The sequence below is a fragment of the Ceratina calcarata genome, unplaced genomic scaffold (genome assembly GCF_001652005.2).
Source record: "Ceratina calcarata isolate Rehan_Ccalc_2016 unplaced genomic scaffold, ASM165200v1 scaffold185.2, whole genome shotgun sequence".
Lineage (NCBI taxonomy): Eukaryota > Metazoa > Arthropoda > Insecta > Hymenoptera > Apidae > Ceratina > Ceratina calcarata.
Window position 1 is genome coordinate 90,286 of NW_017139975.1, and position 19,153 is coordinate 109,438.

Sequence of the window (19,153 nt, forward strand, 5' to 3'; positions counted from 1 at the left end):
ATTCTGTAATCGTGAACAATAGAAATGCGTAACTACGTTGTACTTCTCCAGCTTTTACAACGTTAAAAAAGGGCGCACAAACCGGCCAGGAACATCGCAGCGACGATCCACTACTTTTAGATTTCAGACAATTATCGCGTGGCTGCGTGTACTTGTGAACGCATGCGCAGTCGAAAATTGTTAACCAAGGTTACGAAACTTCAAATGTTACCAACCGCAATTCTTTATAAATATATATATTATAATTAAATCTTTTATATCGCAATTCCCGACAAGTGTTCTGTAAATTCGCTATGCTGTTACAATTGTTTAAGTTGAAGCTTAAAACAGTACACGATCGAAATCAAATCATCAGTTTGATAAGCATACGGTGTTTTCTAAGAAATGTGTGCTCGAAGAGAGAATGTGTACATTCGTCCTCAACGATTTCGTGCGGACTACTTCACACCGCATACGTGGGTGTAGTTGACTTACTGACACATATAGGTACTGTAAATCACTATTGAGTAATTTAAAGAACCATCCACGACCTATCAACTCACCAACGATTGCCGCTGATTAGAGCTCCTGCTTTTATACTCTATCACTATGTACGCGAAGTTAGTCTCTACAGAACCTTCGAAGCTGACTGTACAAGCAATTCCTTTCAATTCCTTCAAACGTGCATCTTGCACCTGATTGCACGTCGAATGCTTAATTATTTACTAACGACGTGAACAGGAGCAGTAAGCGGAATCGAATGGATTGCGTGTGCTGTAACTAACAATTAAGTTCTATGATCAATGAAATAAAAAGATGAACGGATCAATAATAAAATTGCACTGGGCATTATTCACACCAAACATTGTAGGTGAAGAATCGTGTAATATTCTTAACTTCGGCAAGCGGCTGATATAAAATATAAGATCCTTGAAAAATAGGGAAGAGAAAGTGAAATAATTTCATTAGAAAATTCTTAGTTAATCGGTGTACTGTATGTCAAATAAAAAGATTGCACTGCAATTGAATATATAAATAAATACGATAGCTTTTCTTCCTCCGTGTTGCTATATTACGTACTTACATGTACTTATAAGGTAAAGACCGCTTCCTTTCATTCATGATACGAAGTTGGTATCGACATTTGCAATTCAAATGTGAAATATTTCTTTCTATTAATAATTCCAAACTTCCAAACAGTATAGAAATACAGAACTTATTTATAACGTTATAATATCGCGCTAAAAACAATAAAAAATTGTATTTTCTTTAAAACATTGGACACCCATATGTACAGATTATGTAATATATTTGTATAGACTTACCAGTTTATGTAATTCTATTTAATGCAACAAATAAAAGTTCAAATCTAACGTAATCAATATGGAAGTTATCAACATTCAACGCGACATTTATCTGCGAAATTATGTCTGTTTTAAGTATAAACGATATGATATGAACAGTAAGAATGAAAACTAGCAGTTACTGGTTACAGTTGTACAATATCTATTCATTTACCATGCGAAGTAACCATCTTTTAAACAACTATTTGCAATTTTAAAACACAATTGGAAGCCCGGTGGCTCTAAGAAGAATATAGTCGGTCGTGAGTAAATTACCTCAAAGGTGCGCACGCATCCAAGACAGCCAGGGTAGACTGATGAAAATATGACTATTCCTCCGCGAACTGTCGAAGTGTACACAGGTTGTGCCGTAATCTGAACGGAATTTTTAAGAAAGGACGCGCACAGATTTTCACACCGTTTGCTCACATCACGGTTCCCCGTGTTATTCTTTCTTGTTCTCCACGAAGTGATTGATACATTAAGCGTCAAAAATGGTATCTGGCGGGATGGCTTGTATCAAATACCTGACGTTCCTTTTCAACCTAATATTTGCGGTAAGTATACTCCATGTTGCGTTCGTTACCTTGTACCTATTCTTTCCTACAAGCTTCGAGCTTATTCTGTGCCAACGTTACCTACCCCCTTCGTTTATACGTTTATTTTGTTGGTTTCGATTTTAAACGGATCCATTCAAAATACCTATCTTTAACTAAGAAGCGTCGTACTCGCAATCGATTTTTCAACGACAGGACATATTAAATCATTTAAAAGTTATTTTCGGCTACGTTTACAATGTTAAAAATCTTCTCGATGACAATGTGACCATGTTTATCACGCTATATATATCCATTCTGTGATAACTTTTTGTTAAACCATCGCTAAATCAAAACTTTTCATTTTTAAATTTGTGATGTGGAGCAGGAATCACGTATACGTAGGTGTATTCTGTCTTGCCTTCTAGCAATAAAATATTCGCGAATTGTAATCAATTTTTCGACAACTTCCATTGTTCGAGATTATAACAAAATATATCTTTTATTTTTGCGTTATTACACGAAGACAGACGAACTAGAACTATTAAATAATTCTTGTTTCGGTATGTGGGTTACACGAATTACTATAGCACCTTATGTTGCGTGAGTATTTATGCTTTCTTTCAGTCACGTATGTATACGTAACTGTTCATAGCCATAGCTTCGTGAATTATTATGTACTCCGGGATGGCAATTTTGAATTCTGCCTTCGCGAATTAACTCAATTGTTCAGTTCGCTCCTCGTTTTCTAGATATATTGAATTCAGATCACAGGAATTGTGTTTATAGCAGTTGGCACTGTGATCTTAGTGGTTTACAGTGACTATAATAATTTTATGGACAGATGGTTTTTCGCGGCACCAGTATTAATGATAGTAGTGGGAACCATCGTGTTTATTATATCATTCTTTGGTTGCTGCGGAGCAGTCAAAGAGAATCACTGCATGATAATAACGGTAATAAACGTTATTCGGTACTCTGCACTTATACGATTTTCAAAAATAAGCACGATTTATGCTCACATCTATCTTTCTCTGACAGTTTTCCGTATTACTCCTTTGTATCTTCGCACTGGAACTTGGTGCCGGAATCGCCGGTTACATGATGCGTGGAGAAGTTCATTCGATGGTCGAAAACCGATTGAACACTACTATATTAGAGTACTCTAGCAAGAACGATATACGTAAATCTTGGGACATTATGCAACACGATGTATGTACATCATTAGAGTGGTGCACATTTACTAACTACTTATTTCCCATCTAATAACGCAGGAGTCAATGTATTAATTATTATTAATTTGAATTTTAGTTAGAATGTTGCGGTATGAACGGTCCGTCCGACTGGTCCACTTCCGGATCGTTCGCAGAAAATAACATCCCGATCTCTTGCTGCAAGGAAGTACCGGAAGGAAGTAAATGCGACGTCAACTCAATTTCCATACATTCAGAAGGTTGCATGAAAAGTCTTCAGAAAGCTATCGAGCGCAACGTTTTAATTTTTGGCGGCGTAGGCATTGGCATCGCTATTGTTCAGGTAAATCTTGTCTCCCGTGTCGATTTATTACGATCCCATTATATGCAAATTAGTATAAGGCCAATTATCATAATTAAATTTTCTTTTTCAGTTAATGGGAGTGATCTTCGCATGCTGTCTAGCACGTTCGATTCGCCGCGAGTACGAGACTGTGTAAGCAGGCAGATATCTCCAATTTTAATGCCTAAAATCTGCACTAAGACTTCAAAATGCTCCTCTTTATTTTCCTTCACTGTTACACATTCATGCGTATACTCTTCCTTTGTCTTTCTTTGAGTAACAGAGTATTGCACAAATTGCACATTATATATATGTTCATCATACTGCACAAAACAAACGTATAAAAAGTTGTTTCTACAATGAACTGAATTGATTGATTAATCCCGATATTAGTGGTAATTTTTTTATATGAAATAACCACACGTATTATTACTTCATTGTCACTAATCAACTGCTTTTCGCTACTTCTACGTATTACTATTATCGTAATTAATTGATATTAATACTAATGATGGTGATAGTAAGAGTAGTATTAAAAAGCAGACATCAGTTTGAACTTCATATTTCGTCGGTCAACGTTTTATATGAAATCAGTCTTTGCTAATCTCGATTTTTATATGAAACAGAAACAAGTATTTTTGTGCAGTACCGTGACTTTTATGACTGTTCCTTTAAGACTGATCATTTTTATTCTACGCTAACCAAGAAGAATCTAGAAGCACTTTGTTTACAAATTGCACGCTGAGATTTAAGAATTATATACGCCAAAAATGATACGAATATTTATGTTAAGACTTCAGTATTGGACACATGAGTATTAATGTGTTCTTCATGATATTTATAGTCTTGTTGTGAAAATGTAACCGCGAATAGAAATGTACGTTACTCAGCCTTCATTTCGTTTCGAACACTATATTATAATTACCACAAAAATGATTGAGCTTTCAGTGTTAAATAGTTTTAGTTTCGTTTCATTGAATTTAAGTTTAAACACATTTCTGTTGAAAGTTAACGCTATAACTGTTTAGATTTTTGTATGGTATTTTTAACGCATTCTGTACGAATGTGTAAATAAAATATTTAAGAAAGGAAAATACCAAACAAGAATGTGTGAAATATAAATGACAGAAAATTTTAATTAACACGTTATATTCGTATATAAAAAAATATTTAAAAGGCATCATGGTCAAATCATCAAGTAGAGTCAAGTTAACAGTCCTAAAATTGCTGCATTTATTTTGACCATTTACATATTAAACATACATTTGTTAATGTTTTTGGACTTGATGTTTACACCATTATGCCTTTTATTCAATTAAACTTTCTTTTATACATACACACATATATAAATACATATATATGTGATAAATAAATTAATGCCGTCAAAATATGATCTATTCTATTTATGTAAAAAATAAAAAGAAGTATTCTATTGTTCATATAAAGTTTACATGATGTTGGAATAATATAAATTATTGATTACGATCAGTAAATTTAATATAATTATATGATTACACAGTTGTGTAGTGAAGAAGTAGTCGAAGGCAATTTTATATTGAAGTTTTATATTTTAATAATATGTCTTCTGCACTAATATGAGTTAAATATTGTTAATAAACAACTGTGTTTGATTACTATCGATGCTGTATCATTTTCTAAAAACTTGAAGCTACGCTTTCCATCATCTGGACGTAACACGTTAAAATTGATGTAGAAAAAAGGGAAACTAGGTATTTGCTTTCGTTGGATTGGGAATCCAAATCTTGGAAAGCGTAAATTAAATGACTGTGCACCTTCTCGCTTTGCCACAAGAAGCATTAAATGTATGTAATCAACCAGCAGCTGCGCGTAGACACAGACATTTTAATTAATTTCTAATTCCAGCGAGACCGCAGCGCACTGATTCGACAACCGATAGGAGGCATTATAAACTAAATATTGTTCGTCGTGCATTCGTTAAGAGAATAATTCTAGAATCGTCGCAAGACCGTATTTTACTTAGATTCCGGCTGCAGAGTAATCAATGTCGATCTGCATCCTAACTTAAGAATATAAACGAACTATTGGAGATTGTAATTAAACATACTGCCATTATCTGCCAAATGGTCGAGACCAAGCATCTCTTTTGTACGTTTTGGAATTAAAAGCTTATATGGCATAAGGAGATTGTTTAAAAAAGAGATTGGAAAACAATCTTATTTTTGTCTTGCTATTCGTTGCATTTGAAAAAGATGAAAATTCTTGTTCTGATTGATTTCTTTACTAGGAAGGAAATTCTTATTCCGTGCAACAATTTTTATTTGTCTCAATTATATCGTATTTTTATAAAATACGCTTTTGATACACACATGGAGCTGGACAGAAGTCTTTTTTCTCAAATATCAAGCTCAACTTAAACGACTAGTATTTTATACATCATTTTTATATAATTTTTATTAACTTATTAAGCATCAATAAGAATGTGACTTATAAATTTTATGAACGAACAAATAACAGATACAAATCAAATACGTTATATCGTCGAGATTGCCTTTATCCAGCTCCGAGTATCGAAGAGATTAACAAACATGGTATACAATAAATAAGATTACTTTTTATTGAAGGAAGCAAATTTCGTGGAAGATAATAAAAGCTATTATTGAACACTTTCGTGAAAAGATAATTTCCGTAATTGTTTAGTTATAATTCGCATAATCTCAATATTAATGATCAATGAAGAATACTTCTGGTGCGTTAAAGAAAATTATTGAACATTTCAGAAGTAGAATTATATGTGTATGTACGTGTAGATATTTAACAATTTCAAGATATTAATTATATGTGTTTAAGATCTTTGATTCGTGATTCAGTAGCTAAATAATTATATGTTGGGACCAAAGCTTTATATTTTTTAATCAGGAAATTAAAAATAATTCAACAAACAATAATATCGATATACTAATAAGAAATTTGGCGTCGACAGATCTTTTCATTTTGATTAAATAGAAAACAGCTTCCAAAAATTATATGAAGTACAAAATTCCATCTACGGCATTGCGTCGATTTGACAAATTTTTATTGTAATTACAGTTCTGCTTTTTCGTCGGAATTGAAATCTCGCATATTTCAATAAGGAAAAGAGGAAAATTAAAACTGCGAATAATAGTTACCAGTTTAATAATAACTTACGTTCTTTGGTACTTTTCACTTATATCAGGGCTTCTTAAACTATGGGTCGCGACCCCAAATGGGGTCGCGTAGCAAAATTTTGACGACTGTAATGGTAACTCGCAATCATAAATGGGGTCGTGAATAACAAAAGTTTAAGAAGCCCTGACTTATATGAATAAAAACCAGAGATCATTGAATTACTCCACTGAACGAAGAACATTTCGTTTTATAAACCGATATGTTGAGTAATTTATAACTTGTAACTTCTTCACGTTGCAGTAAATTATAATTATTTAGCAGGACAATCACGTAAGTAGAGGAATAACAAGACGATAAGCGAGGTTTCAATGTGTTTCAAAATAACGAAGACTCACGTGGGAAATACACGTGTGTCAAGTCAATAGATAATACCGAAGCATAAATGCGTGCCTAATTTTTGCAATGTGTCTAAATCATTTATTTAGAAATAATCGAAGCGATTAATTTAAATAAATTATCGATTAAAACGAATAAGAGAATAAGCACTTAATGTTCGCTAAGCTAAGCAAATTGATACGTGGTAAGCGTTTACTATTATCTCCTTCATTTTGTTAGCTTATTCCATGACAATCTTTGTTTTAATTTCCATTTTTCGAAATTCATTTTTCATATCTGCTAATTTTCTAAGTCGTCTACTGGCCTGTTTCATTTCTAAGATTTTTACTCTTAGTTCGGGATTTTACGTAGCAACCCTTTAATGTGTAACGTTATTTAAATTGTCTAAGTGTGTAGTTACATAGAATGTTCGTCTTGAATGAATTTCAATTGTACAATGCATTTAATTTTAAATCGTATTAGATTTTACACGCGACGGTACGTACGTATATTAGATGCTAAAACGTTAAGACAAGATCTTTACATTGGATAAGAAACGTTCTCATTTAATAATAATATTTAGGTAATTTCGTTAAAACGAAAGGAATATTTGAAATTGATAGCGTTCGTAATGAAAATAAGAAACATTTAATTAAATGTTGCGTTGGACGATTGGTTAGCAAAAAGACTGATAACAATGTAATTAAAGAATGAGGAAGAAAAAAGCAGAATCAGTATTAAATGAGAAGTAAACGTATTGCTCTTTTCATGACGTTTTAATCGTTTACAATATTTTTCTACTAGTAATTTAATTCATCAATTAATATATTATTAATGTTCTTTAGAAGCTGACCACTTTTAGCACATCTTGTCCATATAGCTTTTATCTATATAAATAAATATATATTAAGTAAACAAACCATAGTTCGTTCTTATATCTTAATTTAATATCAAAGTGGAAATGATTTATTGGGAAATGCTAAAATTGTTTATGTCTCTACTTTGTTTGCGAAGGAATATCATCGAGAAAACTGAAAATGGGAGCAGTCATTTGAAAGTGGGCGAATAAAAATTCTGTACGATCAGACTTTCTTTTTTATTTTGTTCTATAATTCCCTTATAAGATTAGCAGACTAACATTCATTAATCATATAGGATGTTCTCTTCTAGCGTCTTAAAACTACTCGAGGAAAATAAAAAGAAACAAATTCACAGAGGGAAGAATAGGACAGAAATCCGTTTAAACGATCTTTAAATTAGCGATAATATTCCTGCTTTATAAAAGTTACAAATTGATTTATAGTTAGAACATCTTGAAAACAATAAAAAATGTCCCTCCTCCCGACAATCGATCCAAAAGGATCGTTTAAACGGTTTCCTTCACAAAACGTTCATGAAACACCGTTCGTTAAAAATGTTTTTCATTTTTTTTTAAACATTTAATTACAAAAAGAGCAAATTCTATGCGTGACCTATGTACAACTTTAAGGGTCCAAAAGATTTGTAGATCGATGTTTTTTTTATCAAGAACCTTACAGAATATATTTACAAGAATCTCAACGACAGCAATTTCAATCAAATGAGAAACGAAATTCCTTTTGCGCGATAGCTATAAACTGTACATTAACGTATGGATGAATGTGATCAACTAAAACACTACAATGACAGTTTGTAGAAATTCTTTTATCAGTTCTCAATGTTCTACTGATGTTAATTTCATTCGGTACAGTAATTATATTAGCAATGAATCAACATTTGTTTTACAGTAAACAGTTTTGCCTACAGATATTTCATTTTCCAGCAAAATTAATTGATTTGTATAAAAAAGTAATTCGTATAAAATCTGTGTAAAAAGTTTCATAAGTTGATTGACTGGCTCTAGTTCTCGAACCGAGAAACAGTCGATACAAATTTGATAAAAATGATGGACTGCGACTTTTTCTTATCGTTAACATAGAGAGAATTATGTTTATTTACAGTTAGAGCGACTTTAAATTTACGGGCCCGATTAGTAAAGTTTGTCCGTAATCACGCAGATTGGTCGAAATTAATTCAGTTCTTAGCGGCGGTCGTCATTATCAAACGAACGTGATTACACTTGACACAGGAAAATCGATATTAGCGTAGACTTGACAGTCTTAAGTAATGTCGTTTCGCGACTCGTACTTCATGGAAATTATATGAAAAGAATACAAAAAGATTTAAAGGGCCTCTTAAAGATAACTACAAGCCTAATTACTTACAAGTCAGATTATTCGTATTGTTCATAATATTGCCTAGCCTATCAATATTATTCGGTACCGTCGATAGGACGATGTACCACTTTTAAATACCGTTTCGTCGCGAATCTTTTCAGAACGAACAAACGAACAAGACAAACGGAGATTGAAAAGAAATAATGAGAAGCCCTCAATTTCACCCTTTCACCCTCAAGTTTAACTTCTACAGATGGAAAAGAAGACAGGAGAAGAACAAGTCCCTTACTTGCTATAACTATGAAAATTGATATTATACGAGTTCACAATTTCAGTTAGTCGCATTACTTTGAAGGATTAATTAGTTCCAGCCTTGGAAGACACGCGTTGTACACAGTAACCTTCGTTTTAAACAAGCGTCGGGCAGTTCTACGAATTGATATTTTCTCTATAAAAAATATTAGCTTCTCTTGTCTCAGTCAAATACTTCTACAATTCTATAGTAATTTAATTTGCGCGAAATAATACACGATGTTGCTATAAAAATGTTAACCGATCGATGCGTATTTATAAAAACGATTTATTATGAAAGAGACGATATACTATTATGAGCTCTGTTAAAGATTTCGTTCATTAGTTTACAAAAATAAATATTTATAAAGGAAATATAATCACGCGAGGCATACTGAAATATCTGTACTAAATATACGTTCTTATGATATAATTAGTGAACGGTGTTCTCCGTCAATGATAAAAATATATTCAGGAAGATGTGAACTCAGCCTGAAGAGCTGCCGGGTGAAAAAGAGAGTTGATAAGGTTGCACATGCACGCGACATTCATTCATCTTAGGCACATTTACATACTCGATATAAAAGCACATCACAATGATCGTGTCAACGATCTCGTTAGAGTCTTTCACTTAAAGCAAACCTTCGATAGATGTACATACACGTACGATAAGTTTCCGAAGGTTCGGAGAATCTGATTCTGTGATTATTCGAATGATCATTCTGTATTTACTAATCGTATTTCATCGGAAACACAATTTGAACGTAAATGAAAAGTAGTAAAAAGTAATCGAGTCCCTTCAGAATTCATTAAATCATCGTATAACCGATCGACTTCTCAAGTTCTCTTTGTTACTAGTCATCTTTCATGATCTCGTCTAGCCTCGAACTACGTTTACCAGTTTTCAACTTTAAATCGTTCAACAGCTAATGTAATGGATAATAACAAATATAAACTGATCATGTGTCTCAACAATCGAACAAAACTCGTCTAATTAAAAATGAGAATATAAAACAAAGAATTCATTATTTTTCTTTTAATATGATTAACTTGACTTAATATGATTCACTGAAAATGATTCGAGAAATACCACATCCAAACAAACTAAACTCACAAGTAACGTTCGAGTAATCGAGAAACTTTCATTCGTTTAATTAATTTATTAAGAATAATTGATCGGTCCGAATAATCAAAATTTTTAATGTAGTTAAACGAGCTCCTTTATATGAGCGTTCTTCGGTTTGAAGGAACGAGGACAATTTTTTTCTTAAAAAAGAGAGAAATCATTCATGTGGCGTAACGCTTAGTCCACAGCCGCGCTATACGGTCGTGCTCTTCCCTATTTTGTAGATATTGCGTTGCTATACTTCCTACTAAGGGATCCGCTGGAACGTTCAACAATATGTAAATCCCTTATCTTGTTTTTACTTTCGAAAGGCTTTAGCTAATTGGCATCATATTAAACTACACGTGCATATGATAGAGCTGATAATTACTACACGAGCGTTGAAGGTTGTAGTATCAATGGTAATTTTCATCTTACCTGGATTACAGTCAGTCAAAAGGGAACAGATGGATAACAGAACTTTCGAAATGGTTAGCGCAGGAGACCAATTATCCTTTAATATGTCCAAGCATATTACACCTTGGCTGTTGATGTTACAGTGGTAGATGCGTGTCCGGAATGTTACCTGAAATTGTTAAAAAGGTGATGCTACGAAGAAAGAAGTCAGAATAAATAAAAATAAAGACAGACAGAATATACTATGAAAGCAAGTACAACATGAGTATGTAATTAAAGATAAATAATCGCCGCCTTTAATAGTAGAAAGTAGACAGTTCTAAATAATTGTATTACTGTCGTACCTTTGGAGGTTTGAATGGATATTCTGGAGAAAAGTGTATATCTAGGAAAAATACTCCTCCTTCATAGACTGATCCAGGAGGTCCAAGTATTGTTGATACCCATTCATATAAATTGTCTCCCTTAGGTCCTGCACTGTAAGATAAATATCATAGAAGAATTATAAGATGTTGAACAATTTGAACAGAAAATAGTTAATGGTACCTGCAATTTGGCGGTGGGTCTAATGTGATCTCTGCCAATTCTTTTTGTATCCTGCGACAAGAAGATTAGTTTAAACTCTCGTTAAGTCTCCATGGCAGAGCTTTTTTAATTTTGGATGATGGGTGTGCTACCTTTTGGCGGATGTTCCTAAAGCTTTAGACATCTTTGGATTCGGCTTTGCCTCCTTGCTCTCTGGCTTATTGTCTGCCAATGAACCACGCCCCCGGCTAGTTCCACTGGAACCTGCGCCTGATGACATGGTTCTAAAATTCATTTAAATAACATAATTGATATTTGTCTGAAATAACAATAAACTGTCGTTGAACAGATTAAGCCATATTTAAGTGAGCACAAAAAGTATACAAACCACAAAGAAATATAACAAACCTTGTGTCTTTGACTGTGAATCCCAAGAACTTCTCACAATAAGACACACAATAGGGGAACACTTTTAATATTAATAGTAGTCTGTCCACATCAAATAACACTGATTGAACAATTTTCACCTAGAATTTAAATAAAAACAGAGAAAATAGTGTTAATGAACTTTAATTTTATTAAATGACAATATTAAAATCTATTTTTCAATTGTACTGTTTACCATCATTGTGTATAAAAGTTTTAAGAGTAAATAACGTTAGTAATATAAGGTTATATGTTTCAAGTCATCATCAATTAATGCTTCAAGAATTAAGCAAGTGATAATTAATTTATGCAAATGAGATCAACATATAATGGATCCGATACATAAATTAGACAATTCTCTTCCATATATTACGTACAAACAAACGTTAGATAAGTAATTCAAACACTCTCAATAAATGATTTCAACAGAACTGTTGCTGTTCACGAAACAACAATCTCACAGAAAAAAAATTAATCAACACCCGCAGTTTCGACATTGCTAACGAAACGAATTGGTAAGCCATAAAAAAGGAACAAATAAAAAATTGTCAAAAAACGAAATACATATATACAAATACGCGAACGTTCACAGAATAAATGCTAATGTATTTGTTAACTTACAACTAATTTAACATACAAAATCGTTGTAACATGTTACCCGTACTGGTTAGAACGATTTAGCGGTCGAACAACAAAAGATCGTATAGTAAATATTAATAATTTCTGGTTTGAAAGGAGCATAGCACAGAACCATTCATGATTCAAAGGAAGAGGTGTGTTACCTCGTTGGTAGAAAGGGTAGCCTCTCTCGATTGTTTCAGGACGAAGTTTAGGAGCAAGGATCGAACCTATGTAGTAAATCCCGAGTGAAATGGCCGAATCCTTTGTAGGACGTACTGTTTCTAACGAACGTAAGTCCTTAGGTACTGCTGTGCAGGCTGGCGGGCTTCATCGTCGCTCTCATGTCCCGAAGTCACGATCGCGGCGTCTCTTTTCCCTCGGCGAGCGCCGAAACGTGCGCATCTCTGCGTCGCCGGATGTTGACTCTGTCGCCGCCGCGGCGGACGTCGGTAGCCGACGCTTTTAGATGGACGCACTGTCGCCGCAATTATCTAGAATCATACCAATCACTTCCCAGACTTCTCATTAATTCCCTACCGTCACTCTTCCTTTTTCTTTATCAAATATTGAACTATATCGCATATGACATAAAGTTAGATCTCCTTCCAAGTTAAATATATACAATATTCGTGTTCAGAATATACGGAATACGATAGTAATTGTTTCCAATGAATTTTCTACCATTATTCTCCACATTTGGTGCTCACTGCTAGGTTAAGCTACATTACTTTAGATTGAATCCTTCTACATGATAAATATAGATTTAATTATATCAAATACTCAAAATAAATCCTTCTCTATTTTTCCTTGCTTCTCTTTTCTTAGTGTTGTATCATTTAATATAGAAGAACGTCTTTGTTTTTAATACATTTGATTATGTATGTATATGTGACTGATAGATAATTCGAAATTTCAAATTTCAAATTAATAGTCGATACATCGAAATCTATTATTGAAAAATCGATATTTTCATTTTAGAATAACATTTCTCATTTATAGTTCTTTTCCTTTTACTATTAACAATGTTTATTTCACAGTTTTTAATGTAAATATTGTAATATGAAAACTACTTTATACTAATTATTATTCCTGTTCATATTTTTCTATTCGATCCTAATAGGTAAAGCGATATTGGATTCATCATTATTATTATTAAATTAATTTAAATAACAATTTCAAAAAAAAGCATTATCAAATGATTCACCTATAAAGGGGAAAAACATTGATGATGATTTACGTGATCTTTGATCGCACGCTTTCCGATAAGCATCCCGTTGCGCAGAACATTTACACACAAAGTGAACGAAGTATTTATAAGTCTCGAGACGCATAAAAGATGCAAAAATTAATTTATAGTTTATTCCTTCTGTTTTATACTTGTATTGCAGGTAAAGTTAAACTTACGTTACTTCCTATATTTTACGCATTTAATAAATCCATTGTGATTTAATGATTAGTTAAAATCTCAGTTAATCTAATTCACTATTCATTTGTAATAAATAAGTAATAAAATATGTTTCATTTCTTATTGTTAGCTGAAGACGATGATTGTCCTAATATTATCACACGTGATAAGTGGACTTCCGTGCCGTCAAGGAACGTAAACTATTTAATTGCTCCCATTCCTTATGTTATAATTCATCATACAGCTACTCAAGGATGTAACACCAAAAGTGCATGCATTGATGAAGTCGAAAGTATTCGCTCATTTCATATGGACGCTTATTCGTGGAACGATATCGGATACTCTTAAGTATTTCTTTTTAAATACTACTTTTAAATACTATTTTAAATACTAATATATATATATAAATTTCTATATAACTACTATAAATTAATCTAAATGATTATTTCAAAGGAAGCATATTATCAAATGTTTAATTTATTTTATTCTGTATTCATCATGAACTTTTTTCTATATTTCAGCTCTGAATGATAATAAATAAAATATATGAATAGAACAATTTGCTTATTGTCTCTTTAATTCAACAGATTTTTAATTGGGGGAGATGGAAATGTATACGAAGGTTGTGGCTGGAATCGAGAAGGGGCCCACACATATAGATACAATAAAAAATCTATCGGAATAGCTTTCCTCGGAAATTATCAAAGTACTTAATACTCTAGTTTTCACTTTGTAACGCCTATACGTTTAATCTTTTTGACATTTATTTTATTATAAATCTATTGATTTTTCATTCAGCGGTCAATGCAAGTGATGCAATGGTGAATGTAGCGCATAAGCTAATTCTTTGTGGCAAGGCGCAAGGAATACTTAAAGAAGATGTTCGTGTACTTGGAGGTAGACAACTGATTTCAAGTTTGAGCCCAGGAGCAAAACTTTACGATCAAATTCGAAATTGGCAGGAATGGTCTTCTTCGCCGTAGTTTTATTATATATATGTGTTATGTATCCCTTTTATTATTAATTATTGAATATGATTCTTGTGAGAACGTATAATTAAAAATTTTATTATATACATAGAAATTTTTGAATTATATTAGTATATTGTACACTTATTAAAATTGCGTATCATATAAATTTTTCTCATATTGTTATGATTATTCTTTCTGAATGTTTTAAAACTTACGTCACGTTGACAATAAGAAGAATTGGGAATTATGTAAAAAAAAAAGCCAATGATGCATCCTGTTGAATGCATGTGTTTACGATGACAAAAAGAGCATGGATATATTTACCATTTCTCTTAAAAAGAACAACGTAGGAGGAAGAACTGGAATGCAACCAGCCTACCTTGAAAACTGGCACGTATACGCCAAATATATTGACCTCACGCCTTGTTTAAATGCTTTCGCAAAAAGACGGGTCAAATAAGATATTTGAAAATTTCCTTTTCTCACCTTTTGACTCTTGTGTCTCTTCATTTTTCTATCCAGTAATTATTTTATTCTAATTCTTAGATTCCTTGCTTGAATGAAACAAAGGGAAACTGTACGTAAATATATGGTGCAAAACATACGTGTCGAACAATACATTGTGAGTTCATAAATAATATATAATTATGTACATATGTTAGACGGAAGATTCTCTTGTGTGTATAAGAACGGAATTTAAATATTGTTTATAGTTAAACGAGACATTCGACATCGAGTCATTATATGCGTAGCCTGAACACTTTCAACTTTATTTCTTCGTATTTGCGTTTGAAGATGCGTATATAAGACCGATTCAGGCCGTGTGATCTCAGTTCTCAAGATGCTGCGACTGGAATACTTGGTAACTAAACGAATCTACTTTATTTTTTCACTTATTTGCGTGCAAAAAATAGCGAATTTTTTTTACAAAACTTTTATATTCATTTAAGAACATTTTATCATTTTTATAGATCTTACTTTTCTTATGGATAGTCTTTGTGACTTCCGCAGAAGATTCTTTACAACCCGGTGAAGTAAATGTTGAACCAGCTTCAGATGCTAGTGCTAATGACTTAGATGCCGATGCAAGTTATTATTATGGGTAAATTTGAATAATTCATTAACATGAGTCTTTGATAAAAGTCATTCTTCATGTCAAGAATGAAAGTACGCAATATTAACGAGATTGACAATGATAAATTAATGAAGGAAAATCTTTTCATGTGTGTACTACGGTATTCATGAGTATAATATTACTGGCATCCTTAAAGGTATTCTAGACCATGGCGTTATGGATGGAACAGTGGTTGGAATGGTTGGGGTGGACGGAGAAGCGGTTGGGTCTGGAGTGGCAGAGGATGGTCGGGAAGAAGTGGCTGGTGGTAAAAACGCGAGGAAGTTTATGATTTAACGAAAAATAAAAAACTACTCACTTGTACCGATTTATGCGAAAAGGATGTCAATAAAGAAACAAAATTACAATATACAAAATTGAGCAAAATTTATTACCTTTGTTTAACTGAACAATTATGTACTTTATACAAAAATCTTATAATACGATACAGCATGTACGAGACATTACACTAGCTACAGTAGCGTTAATACATTATAAATGAATAAGTAAAGCATTCACGGCTTTAAATTCAGTTTCACTACTTCTTGACGTATGACGGAAATTAGTTCTTGGTTTATTAGAAATATGAACCTTAGACCTGCAATCTAAAAGATATTCAAAATATAATATATACATTTTTTACTTTTACTATATGCTTTAGATAATGACATGAAAAATTGTATCAGTACCTCAATTACGCTATTATTATTAAGTTTCATTTTATTCCCTGCGAGAATAGGTCTACTATCTACAAAAATCGGACGTTTCCCTTCTGAAGAAAGAAAGAAATCTCCATTATTTCTTAAACGAATTGTCCCTTGCCTTCGTGAAACTTTCCAAGCTGGTCCTTCCAATGATAAGTCCACGTCCACGTTATGATCTTTCGTTGAACGACCTACAGTAATCTAACAAAATTACATAATTCAATATAGAACTGTTAACAAGAATAAAATGTGATTAAAGGTAAAGTATCTTGAGAAAATTACCTCCCGCGATCTCATCAAATACCTAACAAGTCTCCCTCTAAGTATTGCTAAAGTTTGATTATCAAAGTCTGGTGGATTTACACCAGTTACACTGTCAACTAGAACTTGCCACCTACTTAATTCGTTCTCTAACACTTTTATCTCCCTCTTATTTCTCCTATCTGCTGCAACGAGCTCTGCATCTACCAACTCATCTTTTTGTTCAATTAACTCGGTGTCATTGATCATATCTTCAGCGTCAGAAAAATTGAGAACGTGTTCACCGCGCGGCAGACTTTGTACAGTTTGATCAGGAAGTAGGTGGTATTGTTTCATCAACTGCCAGTGAGCCATTAAAGCTTTCGCAGTTCGAGCAGAATAAAATGTATGGGTGTTTGCTTCAAGAAGTTCTTGGAACACTTCTAACGTTGGCTGAGACGTCTAATAAGAAACAAGATTTCCTTATATAAGGAATCTATATGAAGTTACATATTCTTGACACATATTGCTAATTTACCGATTTTACTGTACCCAGCAGATCTTCCTCTGGTTTACTATATAAAGTTCTTGCTTGGACACTAGCAATTAATTCAGGGTGTAAATTTCTCATTGCCTGAACTGCTACTCGTGAAACTGCGCTGTCATACAATAAAGCGTACCACCTTTGTTGTATTTCTTGCAATGTGAATCGACAAGAAAACTTTGTACCTCTATGAACCTATTATAATAAATTTGATGATTTTGTTTTAATATAGTAATAAAGTTCATTTGTTATATAGTTTTATACTAAATTAAGTTTAATAAATATGGATACCATTCTCAAATCATTTGTTTGCTGTACACCAGTAATTAGTGCCAAATCATCTGTTGGTTTCCACCTTCCCAAATCCTTTGTTGCATTCACTGAATGTGAATGATTTTTATTTCTCTTGTTTTTTCTACCAGGAGCATTCGATGCCCCTGGTCTACTTGTTCGTCTATTACATTTGTCTGATTGAGTGACATTTGTAGAGACTTGAATTGGACTTGGTACATTTTGTTGTGGGATAGCAGATTCCATTGGGGTAGTAGAAATCGAAACAGTTCTAGATCTGGAGGCAGACTTTGTACTTGTAGCTGGTGGTTGCAAATTGAATGTTGTTTCGACAAGTTCATCGTCAAACTTTCTACGCTTTATTGTACGTGAGGAGCTACAAGTTTAATGAAAATAACATTAAATACCTTTTCAATTTCATGTTTCTTTTTAGTATTTCTACTATTTAACTGATCGATTCATATCAGCTATAAAACGCATATAGAACATTAATATGCACCTTCTCCGTTTTGTTGACAATGGATCTAGATTTGGAGATTCAATAGATATATTCAAAAATGCATCGTTATTATGAGAAAATCCATGATTTACATTTGAAGGAGTCGGAATATCCATAATTTTTTAGGTTACTTTAAAGTAAACAAGTAATTACGATAGCGTAGAAACGAATTATGTCATTGCATGATAAATGGTCCAACTGAGACAATTTAATACTACGATTTGTATTGATTAATTACGTTAATAATTAATATTTACTCAAATAATTGAACTGTTTTGCACTTTATCACTTCACGTATCCTAAAACAAACATGTATATACATGTGCAGCAATCGCAATGAGTACGAATAGCTGCCAACGTAACAAAAAGAGAGCTCCTGAACTCCTGACCTGACTTACAATAATATCACAATCCCAGCCAACCATCTGCCTGCAGATTGCCGACAGATTGCCGGCAGATTCTGCCCTCTGGAGCAAAGTCTGCAGACAGATTGCCGGAAAGTTGCGTCCGCAATATGCCGGCAATTTTCCGGCAGGCCTGCCACCAGACCCTGGCCGCAGAATGACTGCAGGCCCTGCCGGCAGATCTGCTATCAATCTGGCAGCAGTTTGCGACAGGCACTGCCGGCCGATCTGCTATCAATCTGGCGGCAGTTTGCGACAGGCACTGCCGGCAGATCTGCCATCTATCTGGCGGCAGAAGCGCATCAGACGTGACATCAGCCGCTGGCGACAGAATAACTACAGATTGACTACAGATCCCGTCGGCAAATCTGTCATCAATCTGTAATCATTCTGCCGTCAACCGTGATAGCATATCTGCCGCCAGAATGACGCCAGATTTCTTGTCAGAATGACAGCAGTCTATCGTACATTATGATAAAATTCTGTCAAATATTATTGTATAT

The 19,153-nt window shown here is 33.3% G+C and overlaps 4 protein-coding genes across 6 annotated transcripts; 2 read left to right on the forward strand and 2 right to left on the reverse strand.

Annotated features, from left to right (window-relative positions):
- Positions 1 to 1,649: 1,649 nt before the first annotated feature.
- On the forward strand, positions 1,650 to 7,054 carry LOC108633158 (CD63 antigen-like). Its single transcript, XM_018038195.2, has 6 exons — positions 1,650 to 1,879; positions 2,626 to 2,814; positions 2,900 to 3,070; positions 3,170 to 3,394; positions 3,486 to 3,547; positions 5,279 to 7,054. The coding sequence occupies exons 1-6, from the start codon at positions 1,817 to 1,819 to the stop codon at positions 5,295 to 5,297; spliced, it is 729 nt and encodes a 242-aa protein (XP_017893684.1). The 5' UTR covers positions 1,650 to 1,816; the 3' UTR covers positions 5,298 to 7,054.
- A 3,475-nt stretch (positions 7,055 to 10,529) lies between these two features.
- Ubc2 (ubiquitin conjugating enzyme 2) lies at positions 10,530 to 12,875 on the reverse strand. Of its 3 annotated transcripts, none has more exons than XM_018038193.2 (7): positions 12,755 to 12,875; positions 11,840 to 11,958; positions 11,584 to 11,715; positions 11,453 to 11,503; positions 11,251 to 11,383; positions 10,928 to 11,075; positions 10,530 to 10,769 (listed from the first exon to the last, which is right to left on the reverse strand). In XM_018038193.2, the coding sequence occupies exons 3-7, from the start codon at positions 11,709 to 11,711 to the stop codon at positions 10,672 to 10,674; spliced, it is 558 nt and encodes a 185-aa protein (XP_017893682.1). In that variant the 5' UTR covers positions 11,712 to 11,715; positions 11,840 to 11,958; positions 12,755 to 12,875; the 3' UTR covers positions 10,530 to 10,671. The 3 variants fall into 3 exon arrangements, with proteins under 3 accessions (XP_017893682.1, XP_026666873.1, XP_017893681.1); XM_026811072.1 differs by having other exon boundaries at positions 12,706 to 12,875; XM_018038192.2 differs by having other exon boundaries at positions 12,640 to 12,875.
- Positions 12,876 to 13,719: 844 nt separating this feature from the next.
- On the forward strand, positions 13,720 to 15,033 carry PGRP-S3 (peptidoglycan recognition protein S3). The gene is made up of 4 exons (XM_018038190.2): positions 13,720 to 13,866; positions 14,014 to 14,227; positions 14,471 to 14,589; positions 14,682 to 15,033. Exons 1-4 carry the CDS (start codon positions 13,815 to 13,817, stop codon positions 14,864 to 14,866), a joined length of 570 nt encoding a protein of 189 aa, XP_017893679.1. The 5' UTR covers positions 13,720 to 13,814; the 3' UTR covers positions 14,867 to 15,033.
- A 1,297-nt stretch (positions 15,034 to 16,330) lies between these two features.
- Rcd5 (microspherule protein Rcd5) lies at positions 16,331 to 18,652 on the reverse strand. The gene is made up of 6 exons (XM_018038169.2): positions 18,247 to 18,652; positions 17,748 to 18,123; positions 17,451 to 17,651; positions 16,955 to 17,374; positions 16,658 to 16,873; positions 16,331 to 16,573 (listed from the first exon to the last, which is right to left on the reverse strand). Exons 1-6 carry the CDS (start codon positions 18,360 to 18,362, stop codon positions 16,484 to 16,486), a joined length of 1,419 nt encoding a protein of 472 aa, XP_017893658.1. The 5' UTR covers positions 18,363 to 18,652; the 3' UTR covers positions 16,331 to 16,483.
- Between the last annotated feature and the right edge of the window lie 501 nt (positions 18,653 to 19,153).